Source organism: Phacochoerus africanus, chromosome 8, assembly GCF_016906955.1.
Source record: "Phacochoerus africanus isolate WHEZ1 chromosome 8, ROS_Pafr_v1, whole genome shotgun sequence".
In the NCBI taxonomy this organism is placed as follows: Eukaryota; Metazoa; Chordata; class Mammalia; order Artiodactyla; family Suidae; genus Phacochoerus; species Phacochoerus africanus.
The window spans coordinates 92005739-92025410 of NC_062551.1; the positions used below are offsets into that span (position 1 = coordinate 92005739).

At 51.8% G+C, this 19672-nt stretch overlaps 2 protein-coding genes across 2 annotated transcripts; one reads left to right on the top strand and one right to left on the bottom strand.

The window, feature by feature from the left end:
* The first annotated feature begins 10 nt into the window (after positions 1 to 10).
* On the top strand, positions 11 to 16928 carry SH3D21 (SH3 domain containing 21). Its single transcript, XM_047793360.1, is given in 17 exon segments — positions 11 to 939; positions 1111 to 1268; positions 1376 to 1439; positions 1675 to 1793; positions 2029 to 2119; positions 2294 to 2349; positions 2437 to 2482; positions 2636 to 2736; positions 2844 to 2930; positions 3094 to 3136; positions 14955 to 15048; positions 15143 to 15195; positions 15306 to 15400; positions 15556 to 16365; positions 16368 to 16501; positions 16592 to 16655; positions 16742 to 16928. Coding segments are annotated over 17 exon segments (2091 nt in total). The 5' UTR covers positions 11 to 935; the 3' UTR covers positions 16814 to 16928.
* Positions 16929 to 17698: 770 nt separating this feature from the next.
* Positions 17699 to 19441, bottom strand: EVA1B (eva-1 homolog B). Its single transcript, XM_047793361.1, is given in 5 exon segments — positions 17699 to 18022; positions 18024 to 18221; positions 18223 to 18425; positions 18723 to 18903; positions 19235 to 19441. Coding segments are annotated over 4 exon segments (504 nt in total). The 5' UTR covers positions 18790 to 18903; positions 19235 to 19441; the 3' UTR covers positions 17699 to 17986.
* Positions 19442 to 19672: the final 231 nt, after the last annotated feature.

Consider the following 19672-nt stretch of genomic DNA (forward strand, 5'->3'; position numbering starts at 1 on the left):
GAGCCTCAGCCTCCCGTGTTCCTCATTTCCCATTCCAATGGTTTTGGTTCATATCCTGTACCTTGGACACCCTGGGAGAGCAGCATTTTTTCAGTCTGGTGTCATAAGCAAGGACTTTGACAGTGGTGGGGCAGAGCTCAAGAGGTGCTGATAACAAGCTGGGCCTTCTGTGTTCACCACTGAGCAGGAAGAGGGCCTGAAAGCCTAGCCCACAGGGGACTGGCACGAGGCTTTGCCAGCTCTGGCCTTAGCTAAGAAAGCAAGAACCTTGAAAGTTCCTGAAGTTCCTTTCTTCCTGCCTCCCCCCACTGAGAATCCGGAGGTGTACTCTGAAACCAAACTAAGTCCCTGTCACCTGAGGAAAGAGTGATTGCGCTTTTTTCGTCTTCCCGTGAAGGGAGTCCTGGGAGGAATATGCCTCCCTGAGAAAGTTGGCGAGAGCTCTGTGCAGACCAAAGCAACCACCCTCGCCGCCCAGGACCCGCCTTAGAAAGAGCGGTTGCTGCCTGCTGGGGGGCCCCACCCACCTTTCTCCTGCAGCTAAAATCTTGCCAGCTGGGTGAGGGTAGGCCAGGGAAGGCTCTGGGCTAAGGGTGGGACGAACCCTCAGGGCCAAGGCTGGGAAAAGGAGAGGGGGAGGTGGCAGGACTGAAATTCAGGTGACTATAGACAAACGAACATATGGGGGAGCTGTGGCTCCGGCACTGGCCAGAGACCCTGGAGTCCTCAGGCCCGGGCTGGGGGCCGAACCTGCTGAGCCAGGCCGCCCCCTCTCCCACACCTACTCCTTGCACCTGGAGTCCGACCTATCGGCTCGCGTCTCCGCCTCCTTGGCTTCACAATCTCGCGGCTTGTCCCAACCGTCCCGGACCCAGTACTCGGCTGCGAGCGGACCACGCCGTCCTTGCTGGGCTCTGGAAGGCGCCCCGGAAGCCATGGGTACGTGCAGAGGGTTTGGGGGTGGCTCCTCTATGCAACCGCGTGGAAATGGCGATAAAAACGACACCCTCATCCCGTTCTCCATACGGGGCCTGGAACTCGCGCTACGGCCAGTCTGCCAGCCTGGGCCCTTCTGAGCCGGTCTCCGCGCCATCCTCCTTCCTCCCGCAGAGGTGCTGGTCCTGGCCGGATACCGCGCGCAGAAGGACGACGAGTTGAGCCTGGCGCCCGGGGACGTGGTCCGGCAGGTGTGCAAGGGCCCGGCACGGGGATGGCTGCGTGGAGACCTGGGGGGCCATTGTGGCCTCTTCCCCGAGTGCCTGGTGCAGGTGAGGCCGGGCTAGAGGTCGGGCGAGGGGTGTGGGGGGCGGGGGGCGGACCTCAGCACGCGCCCCCCGGGAGCTGAGAGCCCCCCTTTCGGTGCGCTCTTCCGCAGGAAATCCCAGAGACTCTGCGCTGTTCCGGGGAGGTGCCGAGACCACGCTGTGCCCGCCGCCGAGGTGAGCGCTGGGGCCGGTGGGCAGGCACGCGTAGCCGTGGCGCCTAAGTGCCCACAGCTCGCCTTGTCTGGGGCGGGGCCGCTCGGCCGCTCTGCGGTCCGTGATTGGCTCTCAAGTACAATGCTCCGCCCTGGGGCGGGGCCTGGAGGTACCTGGGTAGCGCTCGCCGCCCGCCCCTCCCCCAGCTCTGCTGTCTGGGGCTGAAGGCTCAAGCAGCCTGCCTTTCCGACCCCAGGTCACCCCACCAAATTTCCAGGCCCCCCAAGATGGTGCAAAGTGAGTTTCAACTACAGCCCGGAGCAGGCGGACGAGCTGAAGCTGCAAACTGGGGAGATTGTGGAAGTCATAAAGGAGGTGAGCGGATAGGTGATGAGAGGGTTTGGAAGATCATGGAGCAAGTCTCTGGGTGAGGGGACGTGGGTGCAGTATGGTATGGGTGATGGGAGTGGTGAGGAGCGCAGAATGGGAAAGTGGGGGAACAAGGGAGGAGAGGGGTCGTTGGGCAGAACTGGGGTGAACCAAGATGTAAGAGTCCCAGGGAGACCCTTGGGGCAGAACCAGATGCCCCTGCGTCCTACCCTCTCCCCAGATTGAGGACGGCTGGTGGCTGGGGAAGAAGAACGGGCAGCTGGGAGCCTTCCCATCCAACTTTGTGGAGTTGCTGGACAGTGGGCCCCCAAGTGAGACCTGGAACCTGTGACCCCGTGAACCCCTGTGATCAGACTCGACAGTCTCCAATGACCTTTCCCAGTGGCCTGAGCCTGTGATCCGCATGTCCTGCCCCATGACCCCTTTGACCTCTCCCATGATCTAAACTGGATTAGCACCCCCCTAACCTCACTATCCCTCACCAGGCCTTGTTAACCCAGACATGACTTCAATCAGCCTTGGCCCCCAACAGCCTCCCAAGGTAAACTGGGTGTAGTGGGCAAAGAAGTGGTAAGTTCCCCTTAGGGGGATTGGAGGCTCATCTTGTTCCTCCCCCTGCCCCCCTTAGTTGAGCAGCTTGACCTATGACAGCCCTCCGGACTACCTGCGGACAGGTGAGCACCCAGCTGAAGGGTCCACAGTATCCCCTCCCCCAAGCCAGCCTGACTTGGGGGGAGGGGGGAGAAACGCAGCTAAGCTGATGGAGGAGGGAGCCGATGACTTATTTGGGGAGGGGCTTTGGCTTCAGGGAACTGACCTCCCCTCAGTCTCCCATCCTGAGACTTACAGGGTCCTGTTTGACTACCATCCCGAGGCCCCAGATGAGTTGGCACTGCGGAGGGGGGACGAGGTGAAAGTACTGAGGAAGGTGCGAAAGGTGGAGGGAGGGCGAGGGGCTGGGGGTTTTGAGAAAGGTGGACCTGAGGACAGAACTTGGGGCTCTAGCTTCCCTCCCTATGGCATCTTTCTCTCCAGACCACAGAGGATAAGGGCTGGTGGGAAGGAGAGTCTCAAGGCAGAAGAGGACTCTTCCCAGATAACTTTGTGCTCCCACCACCCCCGGTGAGTACGGAGCCAGGCACTCAGGTGGCAAGGGGCAGGCTACTCTGGACAGACTTGGAGGTCGTGGCACTCACTGGACAGGGCTGGAAGGCCACCTGCAAATGAGGGTGGCCTAGAAATATGAGGGCTTCTCTTCAGGTTCTGACACTTGTTCTCCGCACAGATTAAGAAGCTGGCCCCACGGAAAGTGGTATCCCGGGAATCAGGTGGGTGTCTGGGAAGCCTGGGGTTGGGAGGGTTGCTCTGTGGGAGACCCACCAGTCCAGTTGCCCATAAACACCCATAGCTCCCCAGTGGTCGATGTACCCCCTTAGGAGTTACCTCCCTATGGGTGAAGGGACTAGTAAGAATGTATGTGGGTCAGTGTTAGGAATGTGTCACTGTGTGTGTGTTAAAATGTTCCTGTTCTTCTGTCTTGGGAATGTGACTGTCATTCTCATGAAAGAATGTGTTTAGATTTGTTCTATTTTGGGAGTTCCCAAGGTGGCTCAGCATTTAGCAAACCCGACTAGGATCCATGAGGATGCGGGTTTGATCCCGGGCCTCGATCAGTGGGTCAAGAATCCGGCGTTGCTGTGAACTGTGTTGTAGGTCACAGACCAGGCTCGGATCCTGTGTTGCTGTGGCTGTGGTGTAGGCCGGCAGCTGTAGCTCCGATTTGACCCCTAGCCTGGGAACCTCCATATGCCCTGGCTGCAGTCCTAAATAGCAAAAAAAAAAAAAAAGATTTGTTCTATTTTGAAAGAAATGTATGGATCCATATGTCTGGGACTGAGACTGTGTGATGGATCATGTATGTATTAAGTGTGTCAATGAATAGTTCTGTTCATGTGTTACTTATTTATTTATTTATTTATTTTGTCTTTTTGCCATTTCTAGGGCCACTCCTATGGCATATGGCGGTTCCCAGGCTAGGGGTCAAATCAGAGCTGTAGCCACCGGCCTACGCCAGAGCCACAGCAACGCCAGATCCGAGCTGCGTCTGCGACCTACACCACAGCTCACAGCAACATCGGATCCTTTAACCCACTGAGCAAGGCCAGGGATCGAACCCGCAACCTCGTGGTTCCTAGTCAGATTCGTTAACCACTGTGCCACGACGGGAACGCCCATGTGTTACTTTATATGGGGAATGTGTCTTTAATTTACCTTTTACTGTAATATTTTGCATAGTTCAAAAACATAGGTGTTTTAAAACTTACTAATGGGAGTTCCTGCTGTGGTTCAATGAGATCGGTGGTGTCTCTGCAGCATGGGACACTGGCCCAGGGCAGTGTGTTAAAGGATCCAGCTTTGCCGAAGCTGTGGCATAGGGCACAACTATGGCTCTGATTTGTCCCCTGGCCCAGGCATTCCATATGCTGCAGGGCAGCCAAAAAAGAAAAAACCATACCAAACAAAACTACTCATGAACAACAGTCTGCACCCAAACTCAGAAATCTAGAACATTGCAAGTAGTTCATGGGCTCTTCCTCTTTCCCTCTGTTTGCTACTTTCCCCACACCAAAGGTAACTTCTAACTACTACCTTGAATTTTGAGTAATTCCTTTGAAGTGTACTCATTTATGTATGTGCCTAACCAGTGTATCACTTAATTTATTTATTTATTTAGTCTTTTTGCCATTTCTTGGGCCACTCTTGCGGCATATAGGTTCCCAGGCTAGGGGTAGAATCGGAGCTGTAGCCGCTGGCCTACACCAGAGCCACAGCAACACGGGATCCAAGCTGAGTCTTCAACCTATACCTCGGCTCATGGCAATGCTGGATCCTTAACGCACTGAGCAAGGCCAGGGATCGAACCCGCAACCTCATGGTTCCTAGCCAGATTCGTTAACCACTGCGCCACAACGGGAACTCCTTAATTTATTTTTATTTATAGTCGTTTGGGACTTGCTGTTTCCCATCAACCTTATGTTTCTAAGATTCATCCTTGCTGTATGTAGATGTCACTCATTTATTTTCTCTGCTGTATATTATTCTTTGTGGGAAATTACCACAGTTTATCTTGTCTCTTCCTGATGGGTTGGACATTTTTGTTTTTGGGTGGGTTTTCAGTTTGTTTGGGTTTTTTTTTGGTTTTTTTTTTTTTTTAAGGCCGCAACCGTGGCACATGAAGCTTCCCCGGCTAGGGGTCAAGTTGGAGCTATAGACGCTGACCTACATCACAGTCACAGCAACGCCAGGTCTGAGCCTCGTCTGGGACCTACACCACAGCTCATGGCAACACTGGATCCTTAACCCACTGAGGGAGGCCAGGAATCAAACCTGCGTCCTCATGGATGCTAGTCAGATTCGTTTCAGCTGAGCCGCGACGGGAACTCCCTGTGTTGGACATTTTCATTGTTTCTGGTCCTTACTATTACAAATAATGCTGCCATAAACATCCCTCTTTCTGTCTGCAGGTGTGCAGGTAAAGTGTTTCTCTAGGATATAATTCTAGGAGTGGCACTACTAGATTGTGAATGTTCAACTTTTCTGAGATAGTCGTGTTAGTTTCCAAAGCGATGGTATATGTTACTGCTCCAGCATCAGTGTTTGAGAGATCGTACTGATCCAAATCCTCTTCCACACTTGGCATCGTCCGATTTCATTATTTTTGTGAATCTAATACGAAAGAGCATCTCATTGTGGACTTCATCTATTTCCCTGGTTAGTAATAATTTATAGGAGTTCTTTATATATTCTGAATACGGGTGATAGATATGTTCCCTCAGTCTGTGGCTTTTCTTTTTTCTTTTTATGGCCACACCTGCATCATACGGAAGTTCCCAGGCTAGGTGTCAAATTGGAGCTGCAGCTGGGGCCTAAGCCACAGCCACGCAATGCCAGAACGTCATCTGTGACTTACACCCGCAGCTTGCAATGACACCAGATCTTTAACCCATTGATCAAGGCCAGAGATTAAACCTGCATCCTCATGGAGACTATGTCAGTTCCTTAACTCACTGAGCCACAATGGGAACTCCCACTTTTTTTTAAATGATATTTTTTGATGAACAGGAGTTTTTTTTTTTTTTTTTGTATACCAGAATCATTTTTTAATGATTTTTATTTTTCCATCATAGCTGGTTTATAGTGTTCTGTCAATTTTCTACTGTACAGCAAAGTGACCCAGTTACACATACACATTCTTTTTCTCACATTATCATCCTCCATCTTAAGTGACTAGATATAGTTCCTAGTGCTATACAGCAGGATGAACAGGAGTTCTTAATTAAAAAAAATTTTGGAGTTCCTGTCGTGGCGCAGTGGTTAACGAATCTGACTAGAAACCGTGAGATTGTGGGTTCAATCCCTGGCCTTGCTCAGTGGGTTAACAATCCAGCGTTGCTGTGAGCTGTGGTGTAGGTTGCAGACGTGGCTCGGATCCTGCATTGCTGTGGCTCTGGCGTAGACTGGTGGCTACACCTCCGATTAGACCCTTGGCCTGTGAACCTCCATATGCTGCGGGAGCGGCTCAAGAAAAGGCAAAAAGACAAAAAAAAAATTTCAGCCACACCTGCAGCATCTGGAACTTCCCAGGCCAGGGATCAAACCCTAACCGTAGCAATGACAACACCAAATCCCTAACCACTAAGTCACCAGGGAACACCTCTTTTTCATATTCTTTTCCCATTGTGGTTTATCACAATATTGAAAATGGTTCCCTGGAGTGTACAGTAGAACTTTGCTATTGATTCATCCTGTATGTTACTAGGTTGCATCTGCTAATCGTAGACTCCCAATCTTTCCCTCCTTCACCCTCTCCCCCTTGGCAACCACAAGTCTGTTCTCTATATGTCCCAACCATGTGGGATCAGAGCCATGTCTGTGACCTACACCACAGCTCCACAGCAACGCCGGATCCTTAACCCACTGAGCAAGGCCAGGGATCAAACCAGCATCCTTATGGATACTAGGTGGGTTCATTACTGCTGAGCTATATGGGAACTCCGATGATGAGCATATTTTCATGTGCCTATTGCCATCCTATGTCTTCTTTAGAGAAATGTCTATTTAGATCTTCTGCCCATTTTTTGATTGGGTTGTTTTGTGTGTGTGTGTTGAGTTTTATGAACTGCTTATACATTTGGAAATTAAGCCCTTGTTGGTTGCATCTTTTGCAAATATTTTCTCCCAGTCCATGGATTGTCTTTCATTTTTTTTATTGTTTCCTTTGCTGTGTAAAAGCTTGGAAGTTTGATTAGGTCCCATTTAAGTCTAAGCCATTTTGAGTTTATTTTTATGTATGGTGTGTGTGAGTGTTCATTGATTTACGTGCATCTGCCCAGCTTTTCCAGCTCCCACTTGCTGAAGAGACTGTCTTTTCTCCATCGCATATTTATGTCTCCTTTGGTCTAAGATTAATTATCCATAGGTTGTATGGTTTATCTCTGGGCTTCTATTCTGTTCCATTGATCCATATGTCCTTTTTTTGTGCTAATACCATGCTGTTTTGATTACTTAAGTTTTGTAGTATAGTCTGAATTCTGGGAGGGTTATGCCTCCTGCTTTGTTCTTCTTCCTAAGGATTGCTTTGGCAATTCTGGGTCTTTTCTGGTTCTGTATAAATTTTAGGATTATTTCTTCTAGTTCTGTGAAAAATATCATGGATGATTTGACAGGGATGACATTAAACCTGTAGATTGCTGTGGGTTGTGTGCCATGTTAACAATAGCATTTTCTTCTAATCCAGGAGCATGGATTATCTTTCTGTTTCTTTGAATCATCTCAATTTCCTTTATTAATGTTTTATAGTTCTTAGCATAACAATCTTTCACCTTCTTGGTCAGGTTATTTCCTAAGTATTTTTTAATGTGATTTTATTTTATATTTATTTTTATTTTTTTGCTGCACTCATGGCACGTGGAAGTTCCCAGGCCAGGGATTGAACCTGCACCACAGTTGCAGCCTGTGCCATAGCTGAGGCAATGTCAGATCCTTAACCTGCTGTACCACAAAAGGAACTTCCTTTTTTTTTTTTTTGTCTTTTTTGTCTTTTTGCCACTTCTTGGGCCACTCCCGCGGCATATGGAGGTTCACAGGCTAGGGGTGGAATTGGAGCTGTAGCTGCCAGCCTACGCCAGAGCCACAGCAAACGCGGGATCCCGAGCCGCGTCTGCAACCTACACCACAGCTCACGGCAACGCCGGATCCTTAACCACTGAGCAAGGGCAGGGACCAAACCCGCAACACCATGGTTCCTAGTCGGATTCGTTAACCACTGCGCCACGATGGGAGCTCCAGAACTTCCTTTTGATGTGATTTTAAAAGGGATTGTTTTGTTGACATTCCCTTCTGATATTTCATGATTAGTGCAAAGAAATGCAACAAATTTCTATATGTTAATCTTTATATCCTGCTGCCTTGACGAATTTATCAGTTTAGTAGTTTTTGTATGGAGTGTTTAAGAATTTTTATATGTAGTATCATGTTCATCTGCATATAAGGACAGTTTTAATTCTTTCCTACCAATTTGGATACCTTTTATTTATTTTTTTGTCTGATAGTTGAGGCTAGGATTTCCAATACTATGTTTAAGAGAAGTGGTGGCAATTCCTGTTGTGGGTGCAGCAGAAACGAATCTGACTAGGAATCATGAGGTTGTGAGTATTGATCCCTGGCCTCACTCAGTGGGTTAAGGATCCGGCGTGGCTGTGGCATAGGCCGGCAGCTGTAGCTCTGATTGGACCCCTAGCCTGGGAACCTCCATATGCCATGGATGTGGCCCTTAAAAAAGGCCAAAAAAAAAAAAAAAGAGAGAGAGAGAAAGAGAGAGAGAGAAGCAGTGAGAGTGGGCAGCCGTGTCTTGTTCCCGCATTTTAGCAGGGAAGGCTTTCAGCTTTTCACCATTGAGCATTATATTGGCTGTGAGTTTATCATAAATTGCTTTTATTATGTTACGATATGTTCCCTTTATACCCACTTTGGTAAGAGTTTTCATCATGAATGGATGTTGAATTTTATTGAATGCTTTTTCTGCGCCTATTGAGATGATCATGCAGTTTTTTCTTCTCTTTTGTTGGTGTGGTATATCTCATTGATGGATTTGCATATGTTGAGCCATCCTTTTGACCCTGGGATGAATCCAGCTTGGTCGTGATGTATAATCTTTTTGGGGGGTGGCTGCACCCGCGGCATATGGAGATTCCCAGGCTAGGGGTTGAATCAGAGCTGCAACCGCTGGCCTATACCACAGCCACAGCAACACCAGATCCAAGCCACGTCTGAGACCTACACCACAGCTCACGGCAACACTGGATCCTTAACCCACTGAGTGAGGCCGGGGGTCAAACCTGTGTTCTCATGGATATTAGTCAGATTCCTTCCCACTGAGCCATGATGGGATTTCTTATGATCTTTTAAAATATGCTGTTGGATTTGGTTTGCTAATATTTTGTTGAGAATTTTTGCATCTATATTCTTCAAATATATTGGCCTGTAATTTTCTTTTTTGGTAGTATCTTTGGTTTGGGTATCAGGGTAATGGTGGCTTCACAGAATGTCTTTGGGAGTGTTTTTCCTCTTAAAATTTTTGGAAGAGTTTGAGAAGGATCAGTATAAATTCTTCTTTCCGTCTTTGGTGGAATTTGCTGTGAAGCCATCTGGCCCTGAACTTTTGTTTGTAGGGAGTTTGTACTTTATTTATATTATTTTTACAGATACCGTTTTACTCTAGTGATCAGTCTGCTTTCAAGTTATCTGTTTCTTCTTGATTCCCTTTTGATGTGTTTTATGCGTCTAGAAGGTTGTCCATTTCTTCTAGGTTGTCGAATTTCTGAGAATATAGTTGTTCATAATATACTCTTGTGGTTTGTTTGTGCTTCTGCGCTAGCAATTGTGATTTCTCCTCTCATGTCTTATTTTGTTAATTTTATTTATTTATTATTTATTTCTACTCCATTTTATTTTCCCACCTTCCTAACAAATGCTCCTTTTTTCTCTGTGTGGCCCCCCCCTTCTTCCAGACTTCCTCACTGCCATGTCCTCTGGGGCCTGTGAATTTCGCTTCTCTCCCTGTACAGTTGAACCTTGTCCCCCGCAACCCTCCCCAGAGAGCTTTATGGAACTATTGCTGGTCCATCATCATTTTCACCCATCTCCTTTGGTCCCACATTGTCCATCTTCCTCCCACCCAGGCTGACTGCCTGTGTGCCCTGGAGTGGGCTGGCTCACCTTTTGCCTTCTCCCTGTGCGTTTCTGCCTCCAGAGCACACCTTGTTTGTTTCCTCTGGTTGTGATTTTTCCACTGCCACCCCACCCCAGGCTCCTTTTCCTCCTTTCCAATCAGCCCTCCATTGCCTGGCAGACACCCGAAAGTGTCCTGGGGAGGCAGCCAGCAGCTGCATTTCCCAGAACCTTCCTGCCTGCTCCTGCTTCTGTTGTGTTCCTTTATTTTGTTTATTTGTGTTCTCTCCCTTTTCTTCTTGGTGTGCCTGGCCAAAGATTATCAATTTTGTTTATCCTTTCTAAGACCCTGCTCTTGGTTTTATTGATATTTTCTATTGTTTTTTTTTAATCTCTATTTTATTTCCTCTCTGATGTTTATTATCTTATCTCCTTCCCTCTGCTGACTTTAGATTTTGTTTGTTCTTCTTTTTCTTTTGGCCATTCCCGTGGCATGTGGAAGTTTCCAGGCCAGGGACTGAACCCATGCTACAGTAGCAACCCAGGCTGCTGTAGTGACAGTGCTGGGTCATTAACTGCTGTGCCACAAGAGAACTCTTGTTCTTTTTCCTTTTTTTTTTTTTTCTTTTTTCTTTTTGCCTTTTAGGGCCACACTCACGTATGGGGTTGGATCAGCTGCAGCTGCAGGCCTACACCACAGCCATAGCAATGCTGGATCTGAGCCGCATTTGCAACCTACACCACAGCTCAGGGCAATGCTGGATCACTGACCTACTGAGCAAGGTCAGGGATTGAATCCTCATGGACATGGATACTAGTCAGATTCGTTTCTGCTGTGCCACGATGGGAACTCCAATATATGATCTCTTTAATGGGCTTCTTTCACCTTGCATAATGTTTTCAGGGTTCATCCATTTTTGTGGTATGTTTTGTACTTCGTTCCTTTTTATTGCCCAATAATATTCCATTGTATCACTTTTTATCCACTCATTAGCTGGTGGACAGTTGGGTTATTTCTACTTTTTGGTTATAAACTTTCACGTACAAGTCTATGTGGACATGTTTCCATTTCTCTTGGGCACATACCTATGAAAGAAATTGCTAGGTGATACGATAACTCTGTGTTTAACTTTGGGAAGAACTGCTAGACTATTTTCCAGGGTGGTTGCACCATTTTTTATTCCCATTAATAGTGCATGAGGGCTCCAGTTTCTACATATTCACACCAACACTTATTTGTCATTTGACCGTAATTATACTGGTGGATATGAAGTGCTATCTCATTGTGGCTTGGCTTTGTATTTCTTTTATAGTTTATGTTGTTGAGCATCTTTTCATGTATTTATTGGCTATTTGTATATCTTCTGAAGAAGTATCTATTTGGGTCCTTGCCCATTTTTTATTGGGTTTTAGGAGTCCTTTATATTTTCTAGATAAAAGCCCATAATCAGATATATGATTTGCAAGTATTTCTTTCTTCCTCATTCTTTGGATTGTCTTTTCACTTTCTTGATGGTGTCTTTGTGTGTGTGTGTGTGTGTGTGTGTGTGTGTGTGTTTCTTTTTTAGGGCCACACCTGTGGCATATGGAGGTTCCCAGGCTAGGGGCCTAATCAGAGCTGTTGCTGCCGGCCTACTGCCAGATCCCAGCCGCATCTGCGACCTACACCACAGCTCATGGCAACGCTAGATCCTTAACCCACTGAGCGAGGCCAGGGATTGAACCCGCATCCTCATGGATCCTAGTCGGATTCATTTCCACTGTGTCACAATGGGAACTCCTGTTTCATCATTTTTATCCATCTTTATAGTTATTGCATAGGGAAAGGATTTACCTACCACCTCACTCAGCCATAGTCAAACCCCAGTTTTGTTATCTATTCCTTTCCTTTTAACATGGCTTTAAGGAGTTCCCATCGTGGCGCAGCGGAAACGAATCTGACTAGGAACCATGAGGTTGCAGGTTCAATCCCTGGCCTTGCTCAGTGGGTTAAGGATCCAGCATTGCCGTGAGCAGTGGTGGAGGTCGCAGACATGGCTGGGATCTGGCATTGCTGTGACTGTGGCACAGGCCAGCAGCTGTAGCTCCGATTAGACCCCTCGCCTGGGAACTTTCATATGCCACAGGTGTGGCCCTAAAAAGCAAAAAAAAAAACAAGACAAAACATGGCTTTCAAATTATTTGCTCCTTGTCTCACTCTACTTCTAGTTTCACTAATTCTCTCTCTAGCTTTTTTGGCTATATTTGTTTGTTCGGTTTTTTTTGTCTTTTTAGGGCTGCACCTGCGGCATATGGAGGTTCCCAGGCCACGGGTCTAATTGGAGCTGTATCTGTTGGCCTACACCACAGCCACAGCAATGCCAGATCCAAGCAGAGTCTTCGACCTACACCACAGCTCACAGCAACACCAGATCCTTAACTCACTGAGTGAGGCCAAGGATCGAACCCGAACCTTCATGGTTCCTAATGGGATTCACTTCAGTTGCAGGAACTCTTATGTGTATTTATCTTTTTTTTTTTTTGGCTGCACTCACAGCATTTGGAAGTTCTTGGGCCAGGGGTTGTATCTGAGTTGCAGCTACAACCTATGCTGTAGCTGTGGCAACACTGCCTCCTTTAACCCACTGTGTTGGGCTGGGGATCGATCCCCAAACCTCCTCAGCAACCCAAGCCAATGCATTCAGGTACTTAACCCACTACGCCACAGAAGGAACTCATTTTTGGCTATGTTGTCTAAACCTGCTGTTTAACTTAATACATTGCATTTTGTTTCAAGTCTGCTCTGTTTCGTCTCTAATAGCGTGCTTTTTTTTTTCTCCCCCCATATCTGCGTGTTTATTCCTGACGGTCCCTTTGTGACATGGTCATCCTTGATTTCTTCCAATATGTTCTACCTAGCTATGCTGCATTCCCTACCCGGAACTGCCAGTATCTACTGTGTGTGGCATCTGCTGACTCCGTCTCTCAGTGGCCTGCTTTCTTGTGTGTTTTATGATCTCAGTCTGTGGGAGTTTTAGGGGAAACATCTTCTGGAGAAGACTTGCTTTTACTCCTGCCAGTAGCCAGAGGGCACCAACCACCAGAGACCCCTGGAGCCCTCTGGCAGAAAGTGGTATAAGGCTCGCACTGCCTTCTGGCTCCCACGCTTTGGGCCTGTGGTGACCAAGGGAGCAGAACCCAGGGCACCTGCTGTTCATCACAGGCCCCAAGCTCAGGAACCACAAAATAGTGCTGCCCCCTCACTTTCTTTCTGGCCCCAGTTCCTTCTTTTTTGTGGCCCCTCTCCTCCCTCTTGTGTGTCCAACATGCTTCACAATTGTATCCTAAGCGAGATAATTGCTCTGTAGTGGGAGCACCTAGTCAGCCAAACGACCAGCAGCAGGCGTCAAAGTTAGCATTTACTGAGCCTTGACTATACGCCAGACACTCTTCTAAGCACCTCACAGGGATTAAGTCCCTTAAACCTCACAACAGCTACACAATGTGTCTGTACTCGTTATCCATGTTTTATGGATGCAGACAAGGAGCACAGAGAGGTTAAGGTACCATCCCTTTTCTCACACAACTGGCTAATAGAGCCGAATTCCAAGCCTGCTTTTTGGCTGTAGGATCCATGCTCTCACCCACCGCCACTCACAGTACAGAGGTTGGTTTTGTTTTTTGGGTTTTTTTGGTCTCTGTGTGTGCTAATGGGTGAGTCAATTTCAGGATGTGTGCATGTGCCAGAGTGACTGTCAGTGTGTCCGTGGATATGGAATGTCACTCTGTGTGACTGCCCTCAGGTGCTTGCACTGATGTCACCTTCTCAGCCTGGCCTTCTCTGAGCCCCCATTTAAAATTAGACCTTCTTCTGCTTGTTCTTCCTCAGTAGTACTAATAAATCTCTGGCACGCTAACATAATTTACTTCTCTTGTTTATGTCTGCTTGCACAGCACAGGCAGGGTGGGAGCAGCCCAAGCCCAGGTTGGAGGCTGTCGCAACAGTCCCAGTGAAGATGGTGTGGCTTGACTTAGAAAACTTAGTGGTGGAGGTGGTGACAAGTGGCTAGATTCAGGATGTGTTTAGAGCAGACAGGACTTCTTTTTTGGGGGTGCGGGGCCGCACCCATGGCATATGCAAGTTTCCGGGCTAGGGGTTGAATCGGAGCTGCAGCTGCCAGCCTATGCCAGATCCTTAACCCACTGGGAGGGGCCCAGGATCAAACCCGTGTCCTCATGGATACTTGTCAGGTTCGTTACTGCTGAGCCATCGTGGGAACTCCATAGAGGGGATAGGACTTTGTGATGGTTTGGATATGCAGCATAAGGGAATAAATGGGTCAAGGAGGGCTCCTTACTCTGTCATCTGAGTGAGTGGGTGAGGTGGGGAGAACTGGGGAAGGAGCAGTTTCCAGGGGCAAAGAGGTTGGGAAGCAAGAGATTCATTCTGGTGATGCTAAGGGGAGAGACTGAGAGGGCCATTGGGCATGAGTCTGGAAGGGGCTAGAGGTGAACATTTAGGAGGTGTTGGCTTCCTGATGATAATTAAACCCACTAAGACTGGGTGAGATCTCGTAGGGAGTAGATGTGATAGAGGAGGGAGGGCGGATGAGAAGAGGGAAAGCTGTTGTCATGGTCCAGGAAGGAGAAGAGTCTGAACCAGCTGTGGGCATTAAGCCCAGAACAAGGCTTCAGAAGAGCATGGATTTGGAGCCATCCCCCCAGAGGCTTTCCTGACACCTCTTTGGGGGTGCCGCCACATCCTCTGTGCTTCTGTGGCATGAGGGTGGCCAGCGTCCCTAGAGCTCTGAGGACGCAGAGTCAAATATGATTCATCTCCTGTCACTAGTTCCCTGTGCACAGCCCAGGATGGCGCCAGTGACTCTTGGTGAATCGATAAGTGAATGAATGAAGGCCTCACTCCCCTCTCCCCTCCAGCTCCTATTAAGGAACCCAAAAAGGTGATTCCTACAACAGCCATCCCTCCAGTCAAGAAGCTAGCGACAAGCGCCGCTGGGCCCAGCAAAGCCAAGTAAGGAGCAGGGAGTGGGAGGGGGAAGGAGGAGGGTACAAAGGGAATGCTTCTCCCTGCCCCCACCCCCGGCTCTGATGGGGACATGTTCCAGGCCATCTCGGACATCCAGCAGAGACAGCCAGAAGCGCCCCTCCCCAACCTCCAGTAAGTCTTGATGCCTTCCTGCAGTGGCGGGAGGCTGGGGGTGGCTGTGCTGAGGGACAATGATGGGGAGAGGCTTGGGGTCCAAGGGCTGCTGAGGGTCTGCTCTACAGGCTCCAGAAGCAGCTTCCTGAGTAAGTGTCCAAGCCTCCCTGGCAGAAAGCGATCCAAAACCCAGGCTTCCCAGCAACGCTCTGCAGCCAGTCAGGTGAGAGGCCCAGACTTGGGAGGGCAGGGATCCTGGGCAGAGTCTGCTTCCCAGGGGCGTGGTGTGTGAGGGTGAAGGATTCCAGGCCAAGGGGAAGCAGATTCAAACCATCAAGGTACCCAGGCCTTGGCTGAGACCTCACCCCATCACCACAGAAAGAAGAGCAGATCAGCCTTGCAAAGGCTCCTCATGTGAATAAAACCCCAACACCAAAGAAGGCCCTCAGCCCAGAGAAGATTCCATCTCCGGATAAGGTCCTCAGCCCAGAGAAGACCCTGTCTCTGGATAAGGTCCCCACTCCAGAGGAAACCTTAACTCCAGATAAGTTCCCTACCCTAGAGGAGACCCCAACTCTGGAGGAAAAGGCCCCCACTCCAGAGGAAACCTTAACTCTAGATAAGTTCCCTACCCTAGAGGAGACCCCAACTCTGGAGGACAAGGCCCCCAACCCAGACAGGGTCTTTTCTGTGCATGAGGCCCAGGTCCCAGAAGTCCCATCGGAAGATGAAGCCCCTGGTCCAAAGATGGCCCCTCCTGGGGATGAAGCCCCCACCCTAGGAAAGGTCTTGACCCCGATGCAGGCGTCCTCTGAAGAGGCTTCCACTGGAGACAACTCTCAGTTCCAACACTTCTCTCTGGAGGAAGCCCTGCCAAATGCCAGGTCTCTTGAGGCCAGTGAGGCTCAATCCCCAGAGGAGATCCACATACCAGAGGAGCGCCCCCTCTCCGGAGTGAAGCATCCCCTGGATAAGGGGGACAGTTCCCCTCTCCAGTCGGAATCCCAGTCCAAGCAAGGATCCATGGCAGCCCTTGAGAAGGCCCACATCCGGGAAGAGGCTACCACCTTCCTGGAGGAGCCATCAGCGAAGTATGAGGCTGCCCCCCAAAAGGAGGGAACTCTCAAAGAAGAGAGGTCCCCTGAAGAGGTAACCCCGGCTGACAGACCCCACAAGCCATCACGCCCCAAGTGACTCCCACCCTCCACACCTGGGTCCTGCAAAATCTCACAGACAGTAAACGTGACAGAGACGACGTGATGAGGCTAAAGGACGAGGTGGAGGCTTTAAGGAGGTCGCTGGAGCAGATGGGGCTGCAGATGGAGTAAGTGGGGAGGGGGACGGGAAGGAGAGGGGCGGGGGCTCTAGGCCTGCGCAGCCCACCCCTTCCCTTCCCCTCTGTCCGCATCCGCAGAAAGCAGCTGACCGACATCTGGGAGGAGCTGAAGAGCGAGAGGGAAAAGCGCCAGTTGCTGGAGGTGGGCCGGGCGCGGATCCCCCGCCTGGCGGGACGGCGGGACGGGGGCAGAGGAGGCCGGCCCTTCCCTGACGCCCTCTCCACTAGGTGCAGATGAAGCAGAGGACCCAGGAGTCCCGGACTCGAGGCTCCCTCCACGCGCAGACGCAGACGCATTGAGGGTGGACCCGGGAGAGACTACAGCGGGACCTGGAGCGAAGTCTGGCTCCGGCCACCCACGTCCTTCCACATGACTTTGGGAAACGCAAGAAAATAAACTGCCCTGTGTGCGCGCCGCGCCTGCCTGGTCCGTGCGGGGCGGGGCCTGTACGGCGGGGCGGGGCTGGCGCTCCCGGCCTCCGCATTCCGGGCAGTGGCTCCCGGGCACATCTGGCCAACATGTGGCTCCCATTACCGTTCCCAAGGCTTGCGCGCGGCTATTTTTATCCAGCGGATGGCGGGCGGGGGTGAAGGGGGGAGAGTGTCTCCTTCGGACGCCGGCCCCCGCGCTGGAGAAATAGACGGCAGAAGGGGCCCAGAAGGGGTTCAGGATCCTGGAATCCAGCTGTGTGCCAGTGAGGGGCCGGGTGGGCCGGCTCCCAAGCCCAAACCCCTCCCAATTGGCCTCACTGTCCCGCTCAGAAGGACTCACAGGAACTCAGTGACAGACACGAACTCCACAGCCCAGCTCAGGCACACTTGGGTACCCTGGGGCTAACAGCGCCTTACCGTCAAGGTCAGGGTCCTAAGGCCTGGTGTGCATGTGTGGCATAAACCCAGGGCACTTATAGGGACAGGGGCGACAGGTACCCAGGCATTTACTAGTAAAGAAAGCAATTGTGAGTAAGGAATACAATTGGTGCTTGTGTGTGTCTGTGGTGAGGTGGAGTGTGGGTGCAGGGGTGTATGTTTTTGCCAGGTATGAATTGAGTGCAAGCACGTGTGCTGAGGCACCTGATGGATGGAAGGAGGTAGTCAGCCTGGTAAAGTTGTCTCAGCCCTGGAACCTCTGCAGGTTTAGAGTCTGGGGGTCATTAGGCGGAAGGGCAACAGAGGGAGACAGAGTCACTGAGAATGCAGCTTTCATTGGTCACTTCACCTGTTAACCCCACAGAGGGGGGTGGGGGGCCCTGCTTCCTACCCTTCCCCCCCCCCTGCCCCGGGCCTTCTGGCTGGACTGGGGAAGGGTATCTCCGAGGGGATGAGAATCCGAGCCCAATAGCACCGGGGGGAGCCGTGGGGGCGGGGCCTCCATAGCAACCGTAGGCAGGAGCAGTTCAAAGGTCCTGGGGCAGTTCGGAGCTCCTATGCATGTCCAGTATGCAGAGCGCCTTGCAGCGGGAGCGGGGCCAGTCAGTAATAATGCATTCGGCTCAGGGTGCCGGTGCCCCGTGGGGCTGGGCCCCAGCGTGCCGGTGCCCAGCAGGTCGGGCTGTCCGGTGCGCCAGATTTCCCGCAGGATCCGTTCCCGCTCCTCCAGCCGCTGTGCCCGCTCCAGCTCCTCCGCGGATGTGAAGACGTTGACGCTCAGGGGCCCGTCGGGCTCCGCGGAGAGCTCCGGGCCCGGCAGCGTGTCGTCAGGGCCCAGCCCGCGTCACCGTGTCCTCGTCGTCGTCGTCGTCGTCATCGTCCTCAGCCTCTAGGGTGCTGCTGCGAGGGTCGCGGCGAGGAGCGGGGCCTCGGGGCCGCGGGCGCGGGGCGCAGGAGATGCTGATGACTAGTAGGCACAGGGTGAGCAGCAGGCCAAAGCAGACGCCCAGCACGAAGTAGAGGCCAAAGCTCTCAGGGTTAGCTAGGGGTCAGAGTACAGAAGTCATGGAGGGGCCCTGGCGAGTGGGAGTCATCCCATCTGGAAAGACTCCAGGTTCTAAGTTTGGGAGCAAGGACAGAATCCCCTATTTGGAGGACCTTAGGTAGCCGCCATCGGGCAGTAGGGGGGGGTGGGGGGGGAGTGAGGGTGGGGGAGGTGCGGCCGTAGGTGACTGGCTAAGGGGGGGTTCTAAAGGGAGGGGAGGGGAGGAGGGGAGGGGTTGGATGAACTGGGGCCGAAGGAGGCAGGGAGGGACCCTGTCCCGGGGCCTGCCCTCACCGCGGATGTGCGCGTAGGCCGCCAGGCTGTTGCTGAGCAACTCCATGTCCCTTCGGGGGGCATCCATGCTGCTTTGGGAGCGCGGCTCCCCTGTCAGCCTGCGAGGTCGGCAAGGTCAGATCCTTCTCCCCCTCTAGAGCCGACCCCGACCCCCGCTTCCTCCTCGGGGCAGCTCCGCTCCCTGGAAGGGCAGCCCCAGCCGGTCAGCTTCCACCCTGGAGAGAGCGGCTTCCTAACTCCGTTGCAGACCTGGGCCCTGGCTGGGGGGATCCTTCCTTCGGGCGTGCGCGCCCCAACACGCTGCTTGTCGAGGGAGTGGGCCGCAGGAGGCTCCGTCCCAGGTGGGATCCCCAAACGAGGCCCGCTTTCGCAGTCCAGGAAGCAGGATGCAGGAGACAGACGCGGGAGCCTTCCCCGCTCCCTGGGCGGGCTCCACGGAGCGAAGTCGCCTCCCTCTCCCACCAAGCCCGCCCCGCGGAGATCCCCCGGCCCGGAGGCCCGGGCTCACTCACCGTCAGCGCCGCCCCGCTGCCCGGCCCCGGCGCGTCCGGAGGCCGCAGACACCCGGGGCCCGGCCCGCTCCCGCCCCGTCCGGTCCCGTCCGCCCGGCTCAGCTCCCAGGCCGCGGCAGCGTGGGCCGGACACGGGCCAATGGACCAGCCGGCGGAAAGTTTCCTCCGAGGAAAGAGGAGGGACAGGGCGGGGCGGGGCAGGGGGAGGCGGGGAGGAAAAGGGCTGGGAGAGGAAGGGGAGAGGAAGGGGAGAGGAGGGTGACTGGGGGGGGTGCGGCGGCGAGGCCTGAGGGGCCGTCTGCTTCCCCCACAGGAAACCGCTGGGGAGGCCGGTTGCAGGGGCCCGCCCCCAGGCTACTAATAACAACAATAATATTAATGGGCAAGGAGTTTTGCCTAGTTGCCAGGCAGTGGGTAAACCCTTTACTATATATACAT